A 16,807-nucleotide genomic window follows, 5' to 3' on the forward strand; every position below is an offset into this window, starting at 1 on the left:
CAAAATCAGGATAAGTAATAAAATAAACTGTGTCATTTATATTGTGTCTTTCTTACAGATCTAAACATCTACAGGTGCTGTTATCTATTGGGGATTGGATTCGTCTTGTCATTTAGCAGTTGTGTCAAATGTAAAAAGTGGGTTTGGAGCAGGAAGAATGACTCTCTCTCTCTCTCTCTCTCTCTCTCTTTCTCTCTCTCTCTCTCTTTCTCTCTCTCTCTCTCTTCCTAAATTATATGTATGTATGTGGGGATGTGTGCACGTGAGAGCACCCATTCTTGGGTGTCAGAGAGTGTGCTCAATCTGTTGGAGTTGCAGGCAGATTTAATACTCCTGACGTGGGTGCTAATAGACTGCACTCTGGTCTTCTGTATATGGTTTAAGAGCTGAGCTACATCTCTAGCCCCAAATGTGATTACTTTAATGAAGAAACTAAAATAGCTTCAGCAAAATAAGGCCATTTGGCTGCTAATGGTGGAGAGTAAAATAGGCATTTATATTTTGGGGTTCGTTTCATTTTAAATAGCCATTTGTAACTGTAGGGTATGCTTTTCAGTTTGTAGCTTGGTTTTTCAGCCAGTTCTCCTGAGCACTATCTGGCTTTCTTTTTGTAAGTACTTTGGGCTAGACATGTTAGGTGTTTTCTCCACTTTGTGTATGAGAAACTTTCAGAAAAATAGCTTTCACAAGATGGTATACAGTTCTTAGTACTTGCAGACTGGTGGTGCTAATGGTGGCTTCATTTACAGTGCTTGGGGAATGAGGTCACTTGCCTTTTTTTGTCTAGATTTATGAATTTAAAATGAAAATCATAGGGGTATAAACTTGCCTTTGAAAGTCCAAACAAAATCTGGATAGTAATATTTGTAATTACTTGGAGAAGGACTGTCTGTACTCTAGAGGTGGCAGAGCCTGGGAGAATGGAGTCTCCTACAATAGCAACTTTGTTCAGAGCCTCGGACAGTTTATACTTTGAAGGTGAAAAGAGTTCCCTGAGGAAACTGTACTATATTGTGGCAAAAACATATTTTTCCGTAGACACACACACACAATAGTTGTAACGAGTAATCCGTAGTAAACTCTCTCCTGTCTACCACACCTGGGAGGAATATGAAAACACACCTTAAAGCAATTCTGTCTTTGAAGAAAATGAGGTCACAAGACTCTTGTTTTCTTGGCGTGTTCTCGCAACTGCTCAGAATTCCCCTCACATGACTCCATTCTTGGACCATGTTCTGACAAAGGGTTTTCTTGTTTGTTTGTTTGTTTTTTATAATTTATTTAACTTTATTTTATGTACATTGGTGTGAAGGTGTCAGATCTTGTGGAACTGCATTTTCAGACAGTTGTGAGCTGCCCTGTGGGTGCTAGGAATTGAACCCAGGTCCTCTGGAAGAGCAGTCAGTGCTCTTAACCGCTGAGCCATCTCTCCAGCCCCAGTTTTCTTGTTTTAAAGCTAATTTTTTATTATTTTATTTAGATTACGCTAGGGGGGCTTTTGTTCCTTAGGGGGATGTACTCTATAGTCTGGGAACACTCCTCTTAGAAAAGAGAATATTTGCACAATTTCAAGAGTGTTCAACACAGTGTGATTCCTAGCTGCTGTTGCTGTAGGACCTTAGGTTTCTTCCAGAAACAAACTGAGGAGTCAGGGGTGAGAGTCTCTTATGGAAAGTTTATGTATTACTGGCTTTGTGGCAGACTATATTTAAGCATTAGCTTTCCTAAATTCATAACATTAGTTTTAGGTGGTTTAGTAAGCTTTTATATGATGTATATTCTACTGATTCGAGTTATGCAATGTGGTCCACAGTAAACTATTCATTTTCTCAATTATTTTTCATTATCCTCAAGTTAGTATTTCAGGGCAGATATCATGTTAAGCACAGTACAGTTTTGGGGATAGTGGGATGGGGTGGCTACACGGATCACATCCAGGACCTGCTACCACTGAGTCTGAAGTAACTTTATGTATAAACGTTATCATATATATGTCAATGCTTAATGGTTTGATTTTGGAAACAGCTGTTTCTTGAACTTAAATTATTTTTTTTCAACAGGAGAATCTTATGTATGTGGCTGATCCAGAATCTTTTGAAGTAAATACAAAAGATATGGATAGTACATTGAGTCGAGCATCTAGAGCAATAAAAAAGACTTCAAAAAAGGTGAGTGGTGAAATTCTGGACTTACTTCTAAAATGTGTGTTTAACATTAAGTTAAGCTAATATTGACTTCAACACCAATAAAAGAGTATTCTAGAGCTGTTGTCAACTCTCAAGCTCTGTCTCTGTGACCCAAAGGGGCTGGGCACTGAGACACTGATGATACTGGTTCAGGGGGATGGCAGAGGCTTGTGGTTAGTCAGTCTGCCTTGCTTGGTGGTTCTATGCCAGAACATAAAAGAAAGTAAAAGTTAGAAAGTACCTGATCATATATCAGGGGTTGCCTTGTAGCAGGCTTGCTTTTGGGCTACCAACTAGCTCCCAAATAAAGACACAGACTTATTAGCAGTTATGGATGCTAAGCCTTAGCTTATATTTGTTCCACTGCGCTCTATCTTATGCTTGTCCCACTAGCTCTTACAACTTATTTACCTGTTTCTCTTCATCTACATTCTGTATGACCTATTCTGTGTCTGTTTGACAGCTGGGCATCTCCCTCTCTTTCTCCCTCATTCTCTCCTCTCTTTTCTCTCTAGATTCCGCCTCCTATGTATTCTTTCTGCCTCCCAGCACTGCCTATTCCTCTACTGCCTAGCTATTGGCCTTTTAGCTTTTTATTAGACCAGTCGACTGCCTTACGCAGATTTGTAAAATAGCAACACATCTTTACATAATTGAGCAGATATATCATAAAACAAATGTAACACAGATTTGCACACTTAAAGTAATTCCTCAGCATTGCCCTGTGACCTGCTGTGTGCACGTGCAGACACACACGTATGTACACACTCAACAGTCTACAACAGAACTGCTCTACAGTCCTGGGAGGTGATTCACAGATTTGCTATTATAAAGTTCAGTGGCATCTTTGTCACAGTATTAGAACTTGCTGTGGCATCTTGATATAGTGGCTATTGCATGAATCAGACTGGAGTTGATAAGTAGTGTTGATGTTTTAGATAGAAATGTGTTCATTCATCTTAAGTAATGCCATGAATAGTTTTTAGCCAGAGCATATGACTGAGTCAGAAAACAAGATCTATTTGTGTTTTCAGCTTACATTGGGATGGGGCTTTTTTTTTTTTTTTTTTTTTTTTTTTTTTGGTTTTTCGAGACAGGGTTTCTCTGTGGCTTTGGAGCCTGTCCTGGAGCTAGCTCTTGTAGACCAGGCTGGTCTCGAACTCACAGAGATCCGCCTGCCTCTGCCTCCCGAGTGCTGGGATTAAAGGCGTGCGCCACCACCGCCCGGCCGGGATGGGGCTTTTAAACTGTAGAAATTACCTGGGTGTGCTTGTGCATGCCTTTAAGTGAAACATGTGGGAGGAAGAGGCAGATGGGTTTCTGAGTTCAGGACTGCCTGGGTTATGAAGATAGCGTGCTCCTCCCTCCGCCCCCCCCCCCCCAAAAAAAAAAAGTAGAAGTAGGGTTTCAGAGAGCCAAGGAACATTTGAAATCTGTCTTAGGGTTTCTGTTGCTGTGAAGAGACACCATGACCACAACAACTTTTATAAAGGGAAGCATCTAATTGGGACTTGCTTACAGTTTCAGAAGTTAGTCCATTATCATCATGGTGGGAAGCAAGGCAGCATTCAGGAAGACATGGTGTTGGAGACATCTTGAGCCACAGGCAGCGGGAAGTGAACTGTGCCCATACTGGGTCTAGCTTGAGCACCTGAGACCTCAAGGCCCACCCCTGCAGTGACACTCTTCCTCCTAATAGTGCCACTCTAAGCCAGCCATTCAAACACCTAGGTCTATGGGGACCATTCCTGTTCAAACCACTACATGGCCTTATATAGTTTTCTGCTTTATTTACAAGGTTTGTTTCCCTTTGAAAGGGAAACTGCACTACTTTTATATATGCTCTTCCTTGACACATGTAACATAGTAGGTAAACTAGTTAGATCATGATTCAGAGGAATTCCTTCCCTATCAGTAAACAAATTGGGTTCAAGTGGTTTTGTAATGCACAACTACACTATGACAAGATAAGAGATGGGTCTTAGCTGAGGATGGAACTTAGTGATGAGTGGTTGGTTTGTTTTGTTTTATCACACAGAAATCCTGAGTCCAATCCCAGCACTACAAAAAGAAATGGAAAACAAACAATCCAACAAAACCCTAAATTTCCTGTGTCTCAGGCTAGCTGTTTCCTTCTGCTTCTCTCTCTTTTCCATTGGATTTCAGTGTTCCAAGTGCAAGAGGGAATAGGCTGGAGCATATTTGCTTTCCCACTGCTCTGCCAAAGGAATTTTAACACATCCTATTTGTGAAAATATGTTTGTGGTTTTAGTTGTGTGTGTGTGTGTGTGTGTAGAGAAATTTTTGTGGACCATCTTAAATTTGTCTAGTTAATTGATGTTAACTCTTTTTAAACTTCAGGTTACAAGAGCGTTCTCTTTTTCCAAAACTCCCAAGAGAGCTCTGCGGATGGCTCTCTCATCGTCCCATAGCTCTGAGGGAAGGAGTCCTCCCAGTAGTGGCAAACTCGCCGTGAGCCGTCTGTCCAGCACATCCTCCTTAGCCGTAAGTGTTAGTTCAGTAAGCTAAGGACTCACTCAGGGGTAGGGAGGTAATGGACTTTGTTTTTACTTATTAAAGCAACTGAAAAGGGCCTTTTTCGTTTTTTCCTCCAGCAGGATCTGTGTAGCCTTGGCTCTCAGAACTACTGTGTAGGCCAGGCTACACAGAAACCACTTGTCTCTGCCTCTCACATACTGGGCCGGTGCCTTTACACCCAGCTAAGATCCTGCTTTTAGTGAGTTAGATGCATACCTACTATGTAGTTTATTGGATGTGAAATGTTACTGGAATTGAGACATTCTAATTTTCATAAGTAAAGAAGCATGCTTTGGTCTGGCTTATCACTTTATTAATATAAACATTATGTTTCTATTTGAGAAGTGCCAGTAACATTGGACTAAGGTTTGTTTCTTTTCACTTGGCTTGATGAGTAGGATGTACCCTTTACAACTAAGGGTTCTGTGGACTCTAAAATACTAAGTGTGCCCAAGCAGTCTGCCTTCAGGGTGTTAGAATGTTAGTGAAGACATTATAACAGTGTCACATCACCAAAGTACGCAAGTGTTCTCATTAGATTATCATTAACCCAGATACTAAGGGTAAGGGAATCAAGTGGCTGTCGGGTCTTAGCTATACATCACTTAGCAAGCTTCTGAGTTTTTATGAACAAGAGGTCAATAATACATCAGAGAACTGAATTATATATAAAATCGCATATGTATGTCAGTGTGGGTGACAGTTAAGTGCGTGAACTCTGAAAACCCAAGTTTTCAAAACCTTGTTTTGCTGTTTACCTACTGTAAAGATCAGTTTCACTTTCACTGTAAAACAAATCTAAAGTAACGGTGAGGGTGAAATTAATGTATGCCAAAAGCTTAGTATCTGGCATACTGGATGCTTTAGTATTGATGAGTAGTTAGTTTTGTGTCATAAAACTAATGCAGGTAAGGAACATAATAGTAAAGTTATTTTTTTAAAAGATAGTTAATGTCTTTAATGATTCAGAGTTATAGCAAAAACCGAGTGTATTTACAAGTACATGCAAAGTCGGGCTGAAGATGTAGTTCATTTGATAGTGTTTGTCTCATGTGCACAAGGTTTGGGTTCAATCCTCAGCACTGTGCTAACCAGACATATATCTATATAACCTCAACATGCAGTGGAGTAGAGATAGGACCAGAAATTGAAGATCAACCTTGGCTATTGAGCTCTGTAACAAGTTTGAAACCAGCTTGCCCTATGTGAGGCCCTATCTTTAACAAATACAAATTTCTTTTAAAAATAAAATGAAAATAATATACATGTGCAAAATTATAAACACAATGCAAATAAGTATTTGTTAGATTATAATTTTTTTTCTTCTTTTTGAGACAGAGTTTCTCTGTAGCTTTGGAACCTCTCCTGGAATTAGCTCTTGTAAATAAGGCTGGCCTTGAACTCACAGAGATCTGCCTGCCTCTGCCTCCCGAGTGCTGGGATTAAAGGCTTGCACCACCACTGCCCAGCAGGTTTTATATTTTTTTAAGTCCAAAGCTTTATGTTTTTTTTTCATTATAGCCATTGTAAATATTGTTGCCTTTAAATATTGGTAAATGGGTTGTATTGTTTTTAGAAGAATTGTAGAAAATTTATTTGTAGTAATATTTTATATAGACTGTATCTTTAAGAATTCTATGCTCTCTCCTCAGTTGTTTATTTCTGTTGTAACAGATTGCCAGTTCTGTTTCCACAAGCACTGCAGTTGGATTGAGCATGGTTGTGTCTGGCACCCAGACCCCTCTGATGGGCACGTGCAGTCTTACTGGTTCCCATCTGCAGCACTCTACCTCCTGTTCTAGTTTTTTCAAAATTACTGAAGGAAGTAACTGATTTTTTTAAAAAACTTTTTCAAAAAAAAAAAAAAAACCGTTCTTCTGAAGTCACCTTTGACATTTGTGAAGAATTAGGAGCTATGCGCCAATGGAAATAAACCTTGTGGAGTTTAATGTGAGCTTATTGGCTATTTGAAATTTATATTTGTGGAAAAAAAAGAAAACATTCTCCATTGAATCACTTTATGTGGGTTGGGACTTTTGAATTTTCAGCTTTATTATTGCCTTGAATTTATAGTAAATTAGATTAACTAGTTTTTGCATATTGCCAAATAAAAGATGTTTTTACAGAAGAATTTATTAAGTTCATAATAAGCAGGTTCCATTAAAAAGTTTCTTTCTTAGGAAAATAATCATCTAAAGGAGAGTGTTATAATATGTAGATTTTTAAAAATGGTTTTTATATAGTAAATCATAAAAGTTCTAGCAGAGGAGGTCCCAGAGTTTAATTGTTGAGGGCACCAGATTTCATCAGTTGAATGATAGTTCTTATTAATGTTGCTCTCTGAACTATTGATTTTACTCCTTTTTGCATGAAAATGTGGAACCAGTTATCTTACAGACTCTGGGTTTAGATATTGGTAGTTACCCATATGCATTTTTTAAAAAGTAGACTTTTAGTTTGATTATACCTACTTGGGTTTTATAACCTCCTGTATGTTTTTCTGATTATAGTTTAAGATTCTGATGATGAATAACTTTGACCTTTGAAAGAATAAGTTTCTATTCCTTAGAAATTTGATAAGTGCTGTTGTCCTGTTCAATTTCATGTGGAGTAAAATGCACATAAAAATACACACATATACACACAGGAGTTGTGCATATGGCACAGAAATCTGTGAGGATAGATGACTTTTCCATGATGTGAGTTTTTTACTCTTCCTAATTTTGCTTTAAGAATTAAGAGGGGCCTGGAGAGAGTGCTCAGGAATTAAGAACATCTGTTCTTTCAGAGGACCCAAGTTTGGTTCCCAGGGACCCACATTAGGCAGTTCACAGCACACACCTACACACTTTTAAAATAAGAATCAAGAGAACCAGTTAGATGGCCCAGCAGGCAAAGTGTTTCCTGCCAAGACTGAAGACCCAGGTCCAGTCCCTGGAAGGAGTGAGCCGGGGCTCCTGAAAGTTGTCCTCTGTTCAGCACACAGGCGCCTCACCTGTTTGTCTTGTAACTGACTTACAAAAAGTATCACGTACAGCCTGTAGCTCTTAACCATGAGTGCCTCCCGGAGAAGATACCAGTGCTCTTAATTACTAAGTTGGGTAAATTGGTCATCTAGCTTTTGTTTCAGAATGCTAAACTAGTTTTAATTGTGTGTTATTCCTGCTCCATTACTCTGATCTTGCATTTTGTTTTTAGAGCGTTTGGAACTGTGTCTGGATTGTCATGGTGATTAGTAGAGGGAGGGTCAGAATGGTAGGCATGGCATTGAGCTCTGCCACAAGTTTTGAGAAGAAAAAAATTGAAGTTTATTTGTCATGTCTTTCACAGGGTATTCCATCTCCCTCCCTTGTCAGCCTCCCTTCTTTCTTTGAACGGAGAAGTCATACATTAAGTAGATCTACAACTCACTTGATATGAAACTTAATCCACGGGACCTCATACTTCATTCAATAAGATGCTGACGTAAATGGTACTTCTAATTAGCACTTGGTGAAAGTCTAAGCAACACTAACCAATGCCATTTTATGTTCTTGAAAAACTACTTTTCTTACATTTTTCAAGATAATCCATGTAAAAAAAATACTGATTTCGATGTAATTTATCTGTTTGACTCTCACATCCAAAGACCCGTAACTTAAGTTATTCATGATAATCAGTAGCTTTGTAACCTAATAGAGTAAGCTTTCTTGGATGTAAAATACTACTGTCTATTTGTATAGTTTCTTGAATGAATTTTTGGAAGTACATATTTGTGTATCGCGATTTCTGCAGAGAATAAATGGCAATGCATTACTGAGTAAAAACCTCTGGGTTACTTCTGGGAGCTTATTCACGTGTATTGTTTGATTGCTTAACTGCTCTTTTGCAGTTGGTTTTCTTATAAAATATCTAGCACATGAATTTTGAAAGATATACCAGTTCTAACTGTGTAATTAAGATTGAAAATATTTTGAAAATTGAGGTAAGGACAGAAAGATTGCAAAACATTGTATATGCTGCAAAGACGGATATTAGTATGTACTTTTGTTTCAGAGGCTTTATTTTTATTTTTGTTCTAGCCACCATCAAATCTTTCTTTAGTATTGACCACTGTATTGAACTTTATTTCAAAGGAGAAGAGCATGGGGAACTGTTAAGACCTGCTTCTATTTCCTGTATAGTCGTTCTGAAGTTGCCACCTGTCTTGCTAGTCTGCGGTGAAGTGCATAGATATAATGCGTGGTGAACTTTGACTGTCGTCCTGTCATGAAATGTAAGATTGGAAATTCAATGTCAAGTATTTGGTAAATCTGCCATTATCTTCTATTGTAGTATTATAATACAGAATAGTCAATAATACAGAATGATCAGGTTCCTATGGCCAAGTGTATTATTTCCTATATGTTCAAGGGGTATTGTAAGTCTCCTTGTTACTTAATTTTCAATAATCTTTGCTCATAGTTTAATTGATGATGGACTTTTTTTGTGCCATGTGTGTGCACTTCACAGGTTAGTATATGACATTTTTTTGTTATTTTAAAAGCAGTTATTAGCAAAAACTTTGTAAATAAATAGCTTAAAACACAAGCATCTTTTAGTGTTCTGTTATAATTTCTTCAGAGAAATTTTCATGGACAAACCTTCTCTAGACGATTTTGTATTTAGCTTATTCTCATATGTTTCACTAATGTTTCTGAGTATTTGTTTACTGGGCTGTCTGTAGGATGGGGGTGAATATCCTGTAGTTGTAAAATTTTGTGTTTAAGTATATGTATCAAATTTTTTTTTCCTGGGAGAAAGCACATAACCTTTATTGTTTTTGGCAGTGGTGGCATTGGCCTGACCCCAAAACTTAAATTTTTCAAAGAGGAGAAATAACAGAAGTTATGAAGTGGGAAAACTACTGGCAAATAGTTAACTTTGACTTAAAGCACCTGTGTCTAGGGTGTGTCTAGCTGTTGGCTGTAGAGCATTGACATGTTCCCTGTTAGATAAAGGCAGGTTGTGTATGTACTTAGTGCATTAGGATTCTGAATCATGCAGAATTATCAGCAACTTTTTTTATTGAGAAAGTAACTGTTTTATTATTTGGTTTTGTCTTCTTAATCAGTCTAAGCTGTATTTCTGACAGTGATTCTCTCAGTCTCTGGGAGCTCACACATGTATCCTACAACCCATAGCACTTAGATAAGAGGCTATCCCTCAGGCAGCTTTCGTGGTGGTCCCATCTTTATTCCTAGCTTCTGCTGAGATGGGCAAGAACATATTTAGTTTCTTCACAGATCTCAGAAGGCTTTAGAAGAGCCCTATCTTATTATTATATTAGATTATATTAAAATTTTCCAGAAATACAGTGACATATTAATCCAGCTCTGAGTCAGAGCCTGAATCAGGGAACTGACAGACAAAGGAGGACATTGTTTCTAAAAATCCCAACAGGCTGTTAGGCTCTGTGCCTTTAAAACAGCTGTTATCTCAAGCCCAGCCTGACCCTGAACATACTTGGTGGCTTAGGCTGATCTGCTTGTACTTTGAAGCACTGAGATTACATGTGTGTGCCAAGACACCTTGTTTATGTGGCGCTGGGCATAACTACAAGGCTTTGCGTATGCCAGGCATACACTGTGTACCTCAACTTTCAGGATCAGTGGGTACTTGAACCTAGCTGTAAGTCAAGGCTAAGGAGACTCAAACATTCTCAGGGTACAGACTTGGCAAAGGCCATTAGCCTTTATTTAAAAACTCAAGACTAATTCTGCAGAAGATAGAAAAGCTGTGGTTGACAGCGAAGATGAAAGGACAATCAGAATTTAGGAGTCCAGTGTCTTCAGCATGTCCTCATTCTAACTTAGAGTGTCCCATTCTTTGAGTCAGTAACCTCCCTCTTCTCATATCCACCCCATAGCCTTGAAAATCCAACCTGCGTGCCAGTCCAGCTACTTGGGGTAGGGTCCTGTTTTTGGATTGCTTAGCATTTTCTTTGGGGCACACCTAGATTCTTTGAGGTCTTTTATGCAGCTCACGAGTTGTGGATTAGAACCCTTCAGCTTGGTCAGTTCTCTTGCCGCTTTTATTCAGTGACACTGGACATGACTGACCATGTCACTCTTTGGTCCACAAGCTCCGTTACTGCGTCGCTTAGCTCCTTGCTTCTGTAAGTGGTTGGGAGAATCCAGTGCTGACAAGGAGCACATCACAGTACACACTAGCAAAGCTACTAGAAAGTGAGTCACAGATGCCCCTAAATCCATCAGAGAGCCAGCCAGCTCCAAAGCCTAGCACCACTTCTTCCTTACAATTCTGTTTCTGTGGAAATGTTAGTGCTACTGAAATCTTAGACTGGAGTTCTTCAGAAGCAGAACTATTATATAGTTTAGTTACATAAAATACTCTGATAGGAATTAGCTCTCTTGATTTTGGAGGCTGGTAGTGTCATTTAGTCCAAGCCTGAAGGTATCAGAACCAGGAGAGCCAGTGATTATTGGATTGAGTCCAGATGTGTCCAGGTGCAAGAGCCAATGGGTACCCCAGACTACACATGGCACATTGGCGCTTCCTCTGGTGTTCTCTAGTTAGGCTTTGAGTGGGCTGGTCTGATGTTCTCCCATACTTCTTTACCCAATTATTAATTCTGCTGCTAATATCTTCCAGAAATATCTGAATCGACACACCCCAAAATAATGCTTAACCATCTATCTGTGTATCCCTTAATCCAGTTGAGTTAGCACATGAAATTAACCACTACACTGACATTCCAAGGCGGTTTGTGAAAGGTGGTTCGGTCTCCTCCAGAGCACACATTGGTTGACAGCAAATCTCCTAAAGGCAACGTCCCTTACTACCTGGTTAGGTGAAGGCGGCGTCCCTTACTACCTGGGTAGGTGAAGGCGGCATCCCTTACTACCTGGGTAGGTGAAGGCGGTGTCCCTTACTACCTGGGTAGGTAGACAACTTTCTGCACCATTGTTCCTTTCTGCTCAGCAATCCTTTCCTCAAATGGTGTCTTCCTATTTACAAGGTAATAAAAGCAGCAGGGGAAACCGGACTACACCTTTGCTTTGGCATCAGGAATCTCAGTAAGGTATCCACGTTGATCACGTCCACCAGGACAGTTCACTAAGTTTCTTGCCACTGTATGAAAGGACCCCTTTCTGCCTTGTTCCCAGCAGCTCGCCTCATTTCTTCCAGAGTTTCTCAGCACACACTGGACATGTGTGTTTCTCCCAGTCATTTCTCTGCAGGATATGGCCCTTTCTGATATGCCGTGATCCTTACTTCTGAGTTTCCAGTGATAGAATCACTTGCACCCTTTTGTTGCTTTTGCTGAGATGGATGGCTTTGAATGCTCTATGAACTCATCTTCCTGCTTCTGCTTTGTAATTGCTAGGTAGGATTAAGGTACACATCATTACTCCTGGCAGCATCTATATTTCTAACAAGTTTTTTTTTTTCCCCAGCACAATGTTGAGTTCCTTTTAGTATACTTTGTTTCATTTTCGTTGTATTTAATTTTTAATGCATGGGTATTTTGTCTAAATGTATGTGTGCACACCAGCATAATTGCCTGGTGTACATGGATTTGGAGTTACAGATAATTGTGAGCTGCCACCTGGGTGCTGGGCGTTGAACCTGGATCTTCTGGAGCAGCCAGTGCTCTAACCACTGAACCATCCTCTTTTGCCCCTCTTATTTAGCTTTTGTTTCTTTCGTATGAAAACTTTTTCATACAAGTATGTATTGGACGTTGAACAATTTCCCCATACACTCTTACTCTTCCCTCTCATTCCTATTAAACTGACGGGAGTTTTTATATTATGGTTTACAACATGGTATTCTGAAATCTGTTATGGAATGAATTAATCAAGCAGTTAGCATATATATTACCTCACATAGCCAACTATAAACTTCTAAATAATTCATTATCTTCTCACTAGCCAATTCCCTAGCTATTTCTGCTTTTTGTTGTTTGCTTATTTACTGAAACAGGATCTCCTATAACTCAGTATAGCCACAGATTTCTGAGGCTCTATCACCACCTCCCAAGTGCTGGGCTTGCAAGCATGTGCTCACAATGTATGCTTTAAAGTGCTTGTTACAGAACCATAACTGACACTAAAGTCCGTATTTGTTTCCTGCTGGTGACACATTAAAATGTAGTGACTTAATTACAAATATGAACTGATGGCGGATCTTGAGTGTCTGGCCAGCCATCAGGCCTTTTATCTCCCAAATGAAACACCCCTCCTCCACAAGTTTCCTTAGTTTGGAGATGAGAAGTGCAGTACCGGTCTGTCCCCAGGTCGGTGGGGCTCTAGGACAGACCCTGTCCTCAGTTTTCCCGTCTCAGAGGCTATGAGTGTCGCCCCAGTCTGTACTCCATCCATCATGCCGTTTCCTCCTGAAGGAACACGTGTGATCACATCGAACGTTCCCCCCTGGATGTTCCTGGAGCATTGCAGCCTGAGAGTCACAGCTCAGTCACTTCTACAAAGCCCCGTTTCCATCTAACATTCAGATTCCTGGGCTTTGGGACTGTGGCCCTGACAGCTGATGGAGTCTGTGTCAGCATTAGTAATTCAGAGCTTTGTTCATATAGTAGTAGTTGTGAAAAGCAGTAAAGAATTTGAAAACCTCTGCTCTGTTGTTTTTGCTATGTTTTTTTTATTGGCTAACACATTACATATCCAAACCTGAAGTCATTATGGGAAGGCCTCCAGGTTTTAGATAATGTGAGCAAATTGGAACTTGTTACTTGGTGGGAACTCTTAACTTTCATGACCTGGCTTTAGGAAAAGAGAAGTTGCTGGCATTAGAGATGGACAACATCCCCATAAACACTAAGGAGAAGGAATCTGCCTTTAAAGGGTTCACCAGGCCCCCACGGTTCAGTGGTGGATTCCGGCTAACGTTTCACGACAAATTAAAGCCCATCTTGCCTGGCGTGTGAAGCCCTAGGTTCAATTCCTGACAGCTCACACAACTCATACAAATTCTTTTTTAAAAATATTTATTATGTATATAATATTCTGTCTGCGTGTATGCCTGAAGGCCAGAAGAGGGCACCAGACCTCATTACAGATGGTTGTGAGACACCATGTGGTTGCTGGGAATTGAACTCAGGACCTTTGGAAGAGCAGGCAATGCTCTTAACTGCTGAGCCATCTCTCCAGCCCCTCATACAAATTCTTAGAAACATGGAATTTATGAATTCTGCAGAGTTTTGAGCATCTAAAAGGCTAATCTTGTGTGAGAATTCATACAGAATTTCAAAATAAAATATTAGCAAATGAAATTTTGTATTATATGAGTTACATATGACCAAACTGGGTTTCTGTATTACATGTGAGGTTACTTAATTTTAGATAGTTCATCAGCACACTTTCACAAAGGGATCTTAATCTATCTAAACAGAAAAATATGTGGTATGTGCAGTGTGCATCAAACCAGGAGAAAAAAAATTAATCATAGTTAATTGACTTGGAAAGTTTTGTTTTTTTTTTTGGTTTTTTTTTTTTTTTTTTTTTTTTTTGGTTTTTTTCAAGACAGGGTTTCCCTGTAGTTTCTAGAGCCTGTCCTGGAACTAGTTCTTGTTTACCAGGCTGGTCTCGAACTCACAGAGATCCGCCTGCCTCTGCCTCCCCAGTGCTGGGATTAAAGGCGTGCACCACCACCGCCCGGCCCTACTTTGAAAGTTTTTAGCTATGTTAATATAAGAATATTAAATAATTATTAACAAAAAGGACTGTGGAAATGGCTCAATTGGTAAAGTGCTTTTCTGCAACTCAGAGACCTGTGTTTGGATCCCTAGCACTCACATAAAAACCGAAGCTTGGTGGTGCACACCTCTAATTCTGGGGAGGAGGCAGGCACACCATTGAAGCTTACTGCCTAGCTGGCCTAACCAAATTGGTAGGTCCAGAAATGAAGGAACTTGTATCAAAGGTTAAGGTAGAGAACAGTTGAAGATGAAGACCTCTGCCTTCACACATACACACATACACATGTGAAACAAAGCCGAAAGGGTAAACAGACTGGAAAATACACGCAGCACCTGTGATAACAGCTTAATGAATTTAATCCAGAAAAGCATTGTAATATCAAGATGTAATTATCAAGATCAATGGGCAAGTTATTACCAGCAATTCGCCATGAATGAGCAGTGAACATGGGAAAAGCTGCTTACAGTGATGTGATGCTACTTCTGGAATCCAGTGTTCAGATGACATGCCACTGGCAAGGGTGTGCTGTGTACACAGCTTACATAGGCAATTCTCAGCCGAATACAGACACCTGGACCATTCCGTCCTAAATGGGATGTCACCACCAAATCCATCTCCTGAAAGAGTTCAGGAAACACCTGAACAGAAGAGGAGGTGGTAAAAGTGTAAGAGCCAGAGGGTAAGGACGACATCAGAACAAGGCCCTCTGAGTCAACTGAGCAAAGCTCATGGGAACTCACAGAGATCGAAGCAGCAAGCACAGGGCCTGCACTGTCTGCACCAAGTCCTCTCTGTATATCTTATGGTTTCCAGCTTGGTGTTTCATGGGATTCCCGAGTGTGCAGACGAATAGGTCAGGTCTCTGTTTCTTGTGTCTTCTCTTGGGCTCTTTTTCTTCTCTTGGTTTGTCTTGTCCAACTTGAATGTGATAATTTTTGTTTTATCTTATTTTGCTATATTTTAATATATCTTAGAAACTTCTTTATTTTTTCTAATAAAAGACAAAAAGGGTGTGAATCCCCATGGGAGGAAATGGGAAGGAGCTGGGAGGAGTAGAGGGAGGGAAAACCATAATTAAGATATATTATGTGAGAAAAATTTATTTTCAACAAAAGGAAAAAAATCTAAAATTCCAAATGCTCCAAACTGGGATTCCTTCCAGCACAGCACCGAAGTACATAGGTCCACAATCAGATGCTTTTTCAACAATGCATTTGTTTGTGTTTTTTTGACAGGGTTTCTCTGTAGCTTTGGTACCTGTCCTGGAACTAGCTCTTGTAGACCAGGCTGGTCTTGAACTCACAGAGATCTGTCTGCCTCTGCTTCCTGAGTGCTGGGATTAAAGGCCTTAGCTGAAGGGCCCAAGCACTCCACAGCACACATGTAGAGGTCAGAGGAAAACTTTAAGGTGTAGGTTCTCACCTTCCACCATGTCGGTCCCAGATATTAACCTCAGGTTGCTTAGCAGCAAGCTTCTTTACCTAGGAGCCATCTTGTCATCTCACCTGACTAGGTGAGCTGGAGATGCTGTGTAAGGTCACCTTCAAGCTCGGAATAAAGTATGCATGATGCATTATTTTCTTGTTCCTTTGCATTTAGGTTACATCCCCAATATTGTGTGCACACAGATGTTCCTAAATATGAAACATCAAGAATTTATTCCCAATAGGGCTACTCAACCAGAATAGCCCCAAAGTGTACTTTCTTGCATATATGGAATTTCTTTTTCTCTCCATTGCTTTATTTAGCGTACTAGTTGCAAGCAGTCACACTGGAAGACATCACAGAAAGAGCTAACATATTGTTTCACACAATATGGGAGGTTCCAGGAGTGACCTCCCATGATAGCCAGGCATCTGTCTCGTGTTCCACAGACACACTGTCGGCCTGTCTGTCAAAGGCATATCTGACCCAGCTGTTGCAGCGTAGGGTCTATTTCTGTAGCTGTACCACCCTGTAGATTGTTGCCACTGCAGTCTTGTGCAGTATTATCTTAACTAGGCAGAGATGTGTTGCATTTGTTTATGCTGCAGAATATTGCTTTAACTGTGTAAAGGTTTCTATCTTGGTTTAGGCTGCATTTGTTTAATTATGAAAAGATGTGTTTAAGTATGTAAAGATAATGTTAGAACTGTTTCACCTTGCCTGCCGAAGGCACCTGATTGGTGTAATAAAAAGCTGAACGTCCAACAGCTAGGCAGGAGAAAGGATAGGCAAGGCAGGTAGGCAGAGACAATAAATAGGAGGAGAAATCTAGGCATGAGAGAGAAGAGAGGAGAGAACAAGGGAGATGCCTGAAGCAAGAAGCCAGGCAGATGCCAGCCAGACACAGAGAAACAATGAAGTTAGATATACAGAAGGAAGGTAATAAGCCCCGAGGCA

The 16,807-nt window shown here is 40.0% G+C and overlaps 1 protein-coding gene across 1 annotated transcript in view; it reads left to right on the forward strand.

Moving 5' to 3' along the window:
* The window catches only part of Ect2 (epithelial cell transforming 2), a 60,004-nt gene extending 51,045 nt beyond the window's left edge, over window positions 1-8,959 (forward strand). The window contains exons 23-25 of the mRNA XM_038347598.1: window positions 2,061-2,168; window positions 4,548-4,691; window positions 8,055-8,959. Of these exons, the coding sequence (XP_038203526.1) occupies window positions 2,061-2,168; window positions 4,548-4,691; window positions 8,055-8,144 (342 nt within the window). The 3' untranslated portion in view covers window positions 8,145-8,959. The remainder of the gene's footprint in view (window positions 1-2,060; window positions 2,169-4,547; window positions 4,692-8,054) is intronic.
* The last annotated feature ends 7,848 nt before the right edge of the window (window positions 8,960-16,807 follow it).

This window comes from Arvicola amphibius, chromosome 11 (genome assembly GCF_903992535.2).
Source record: "Arvicola amphibius chromosome 11, mArvAmp1.2, whole genome shotgun sequence".
NCBI classification, from domain to species: Eukaryota; Metazoa; Chordata; class Mammalia; order Rodentia; family Cricetidae; genus Arvicola; species Arvicola amphibius.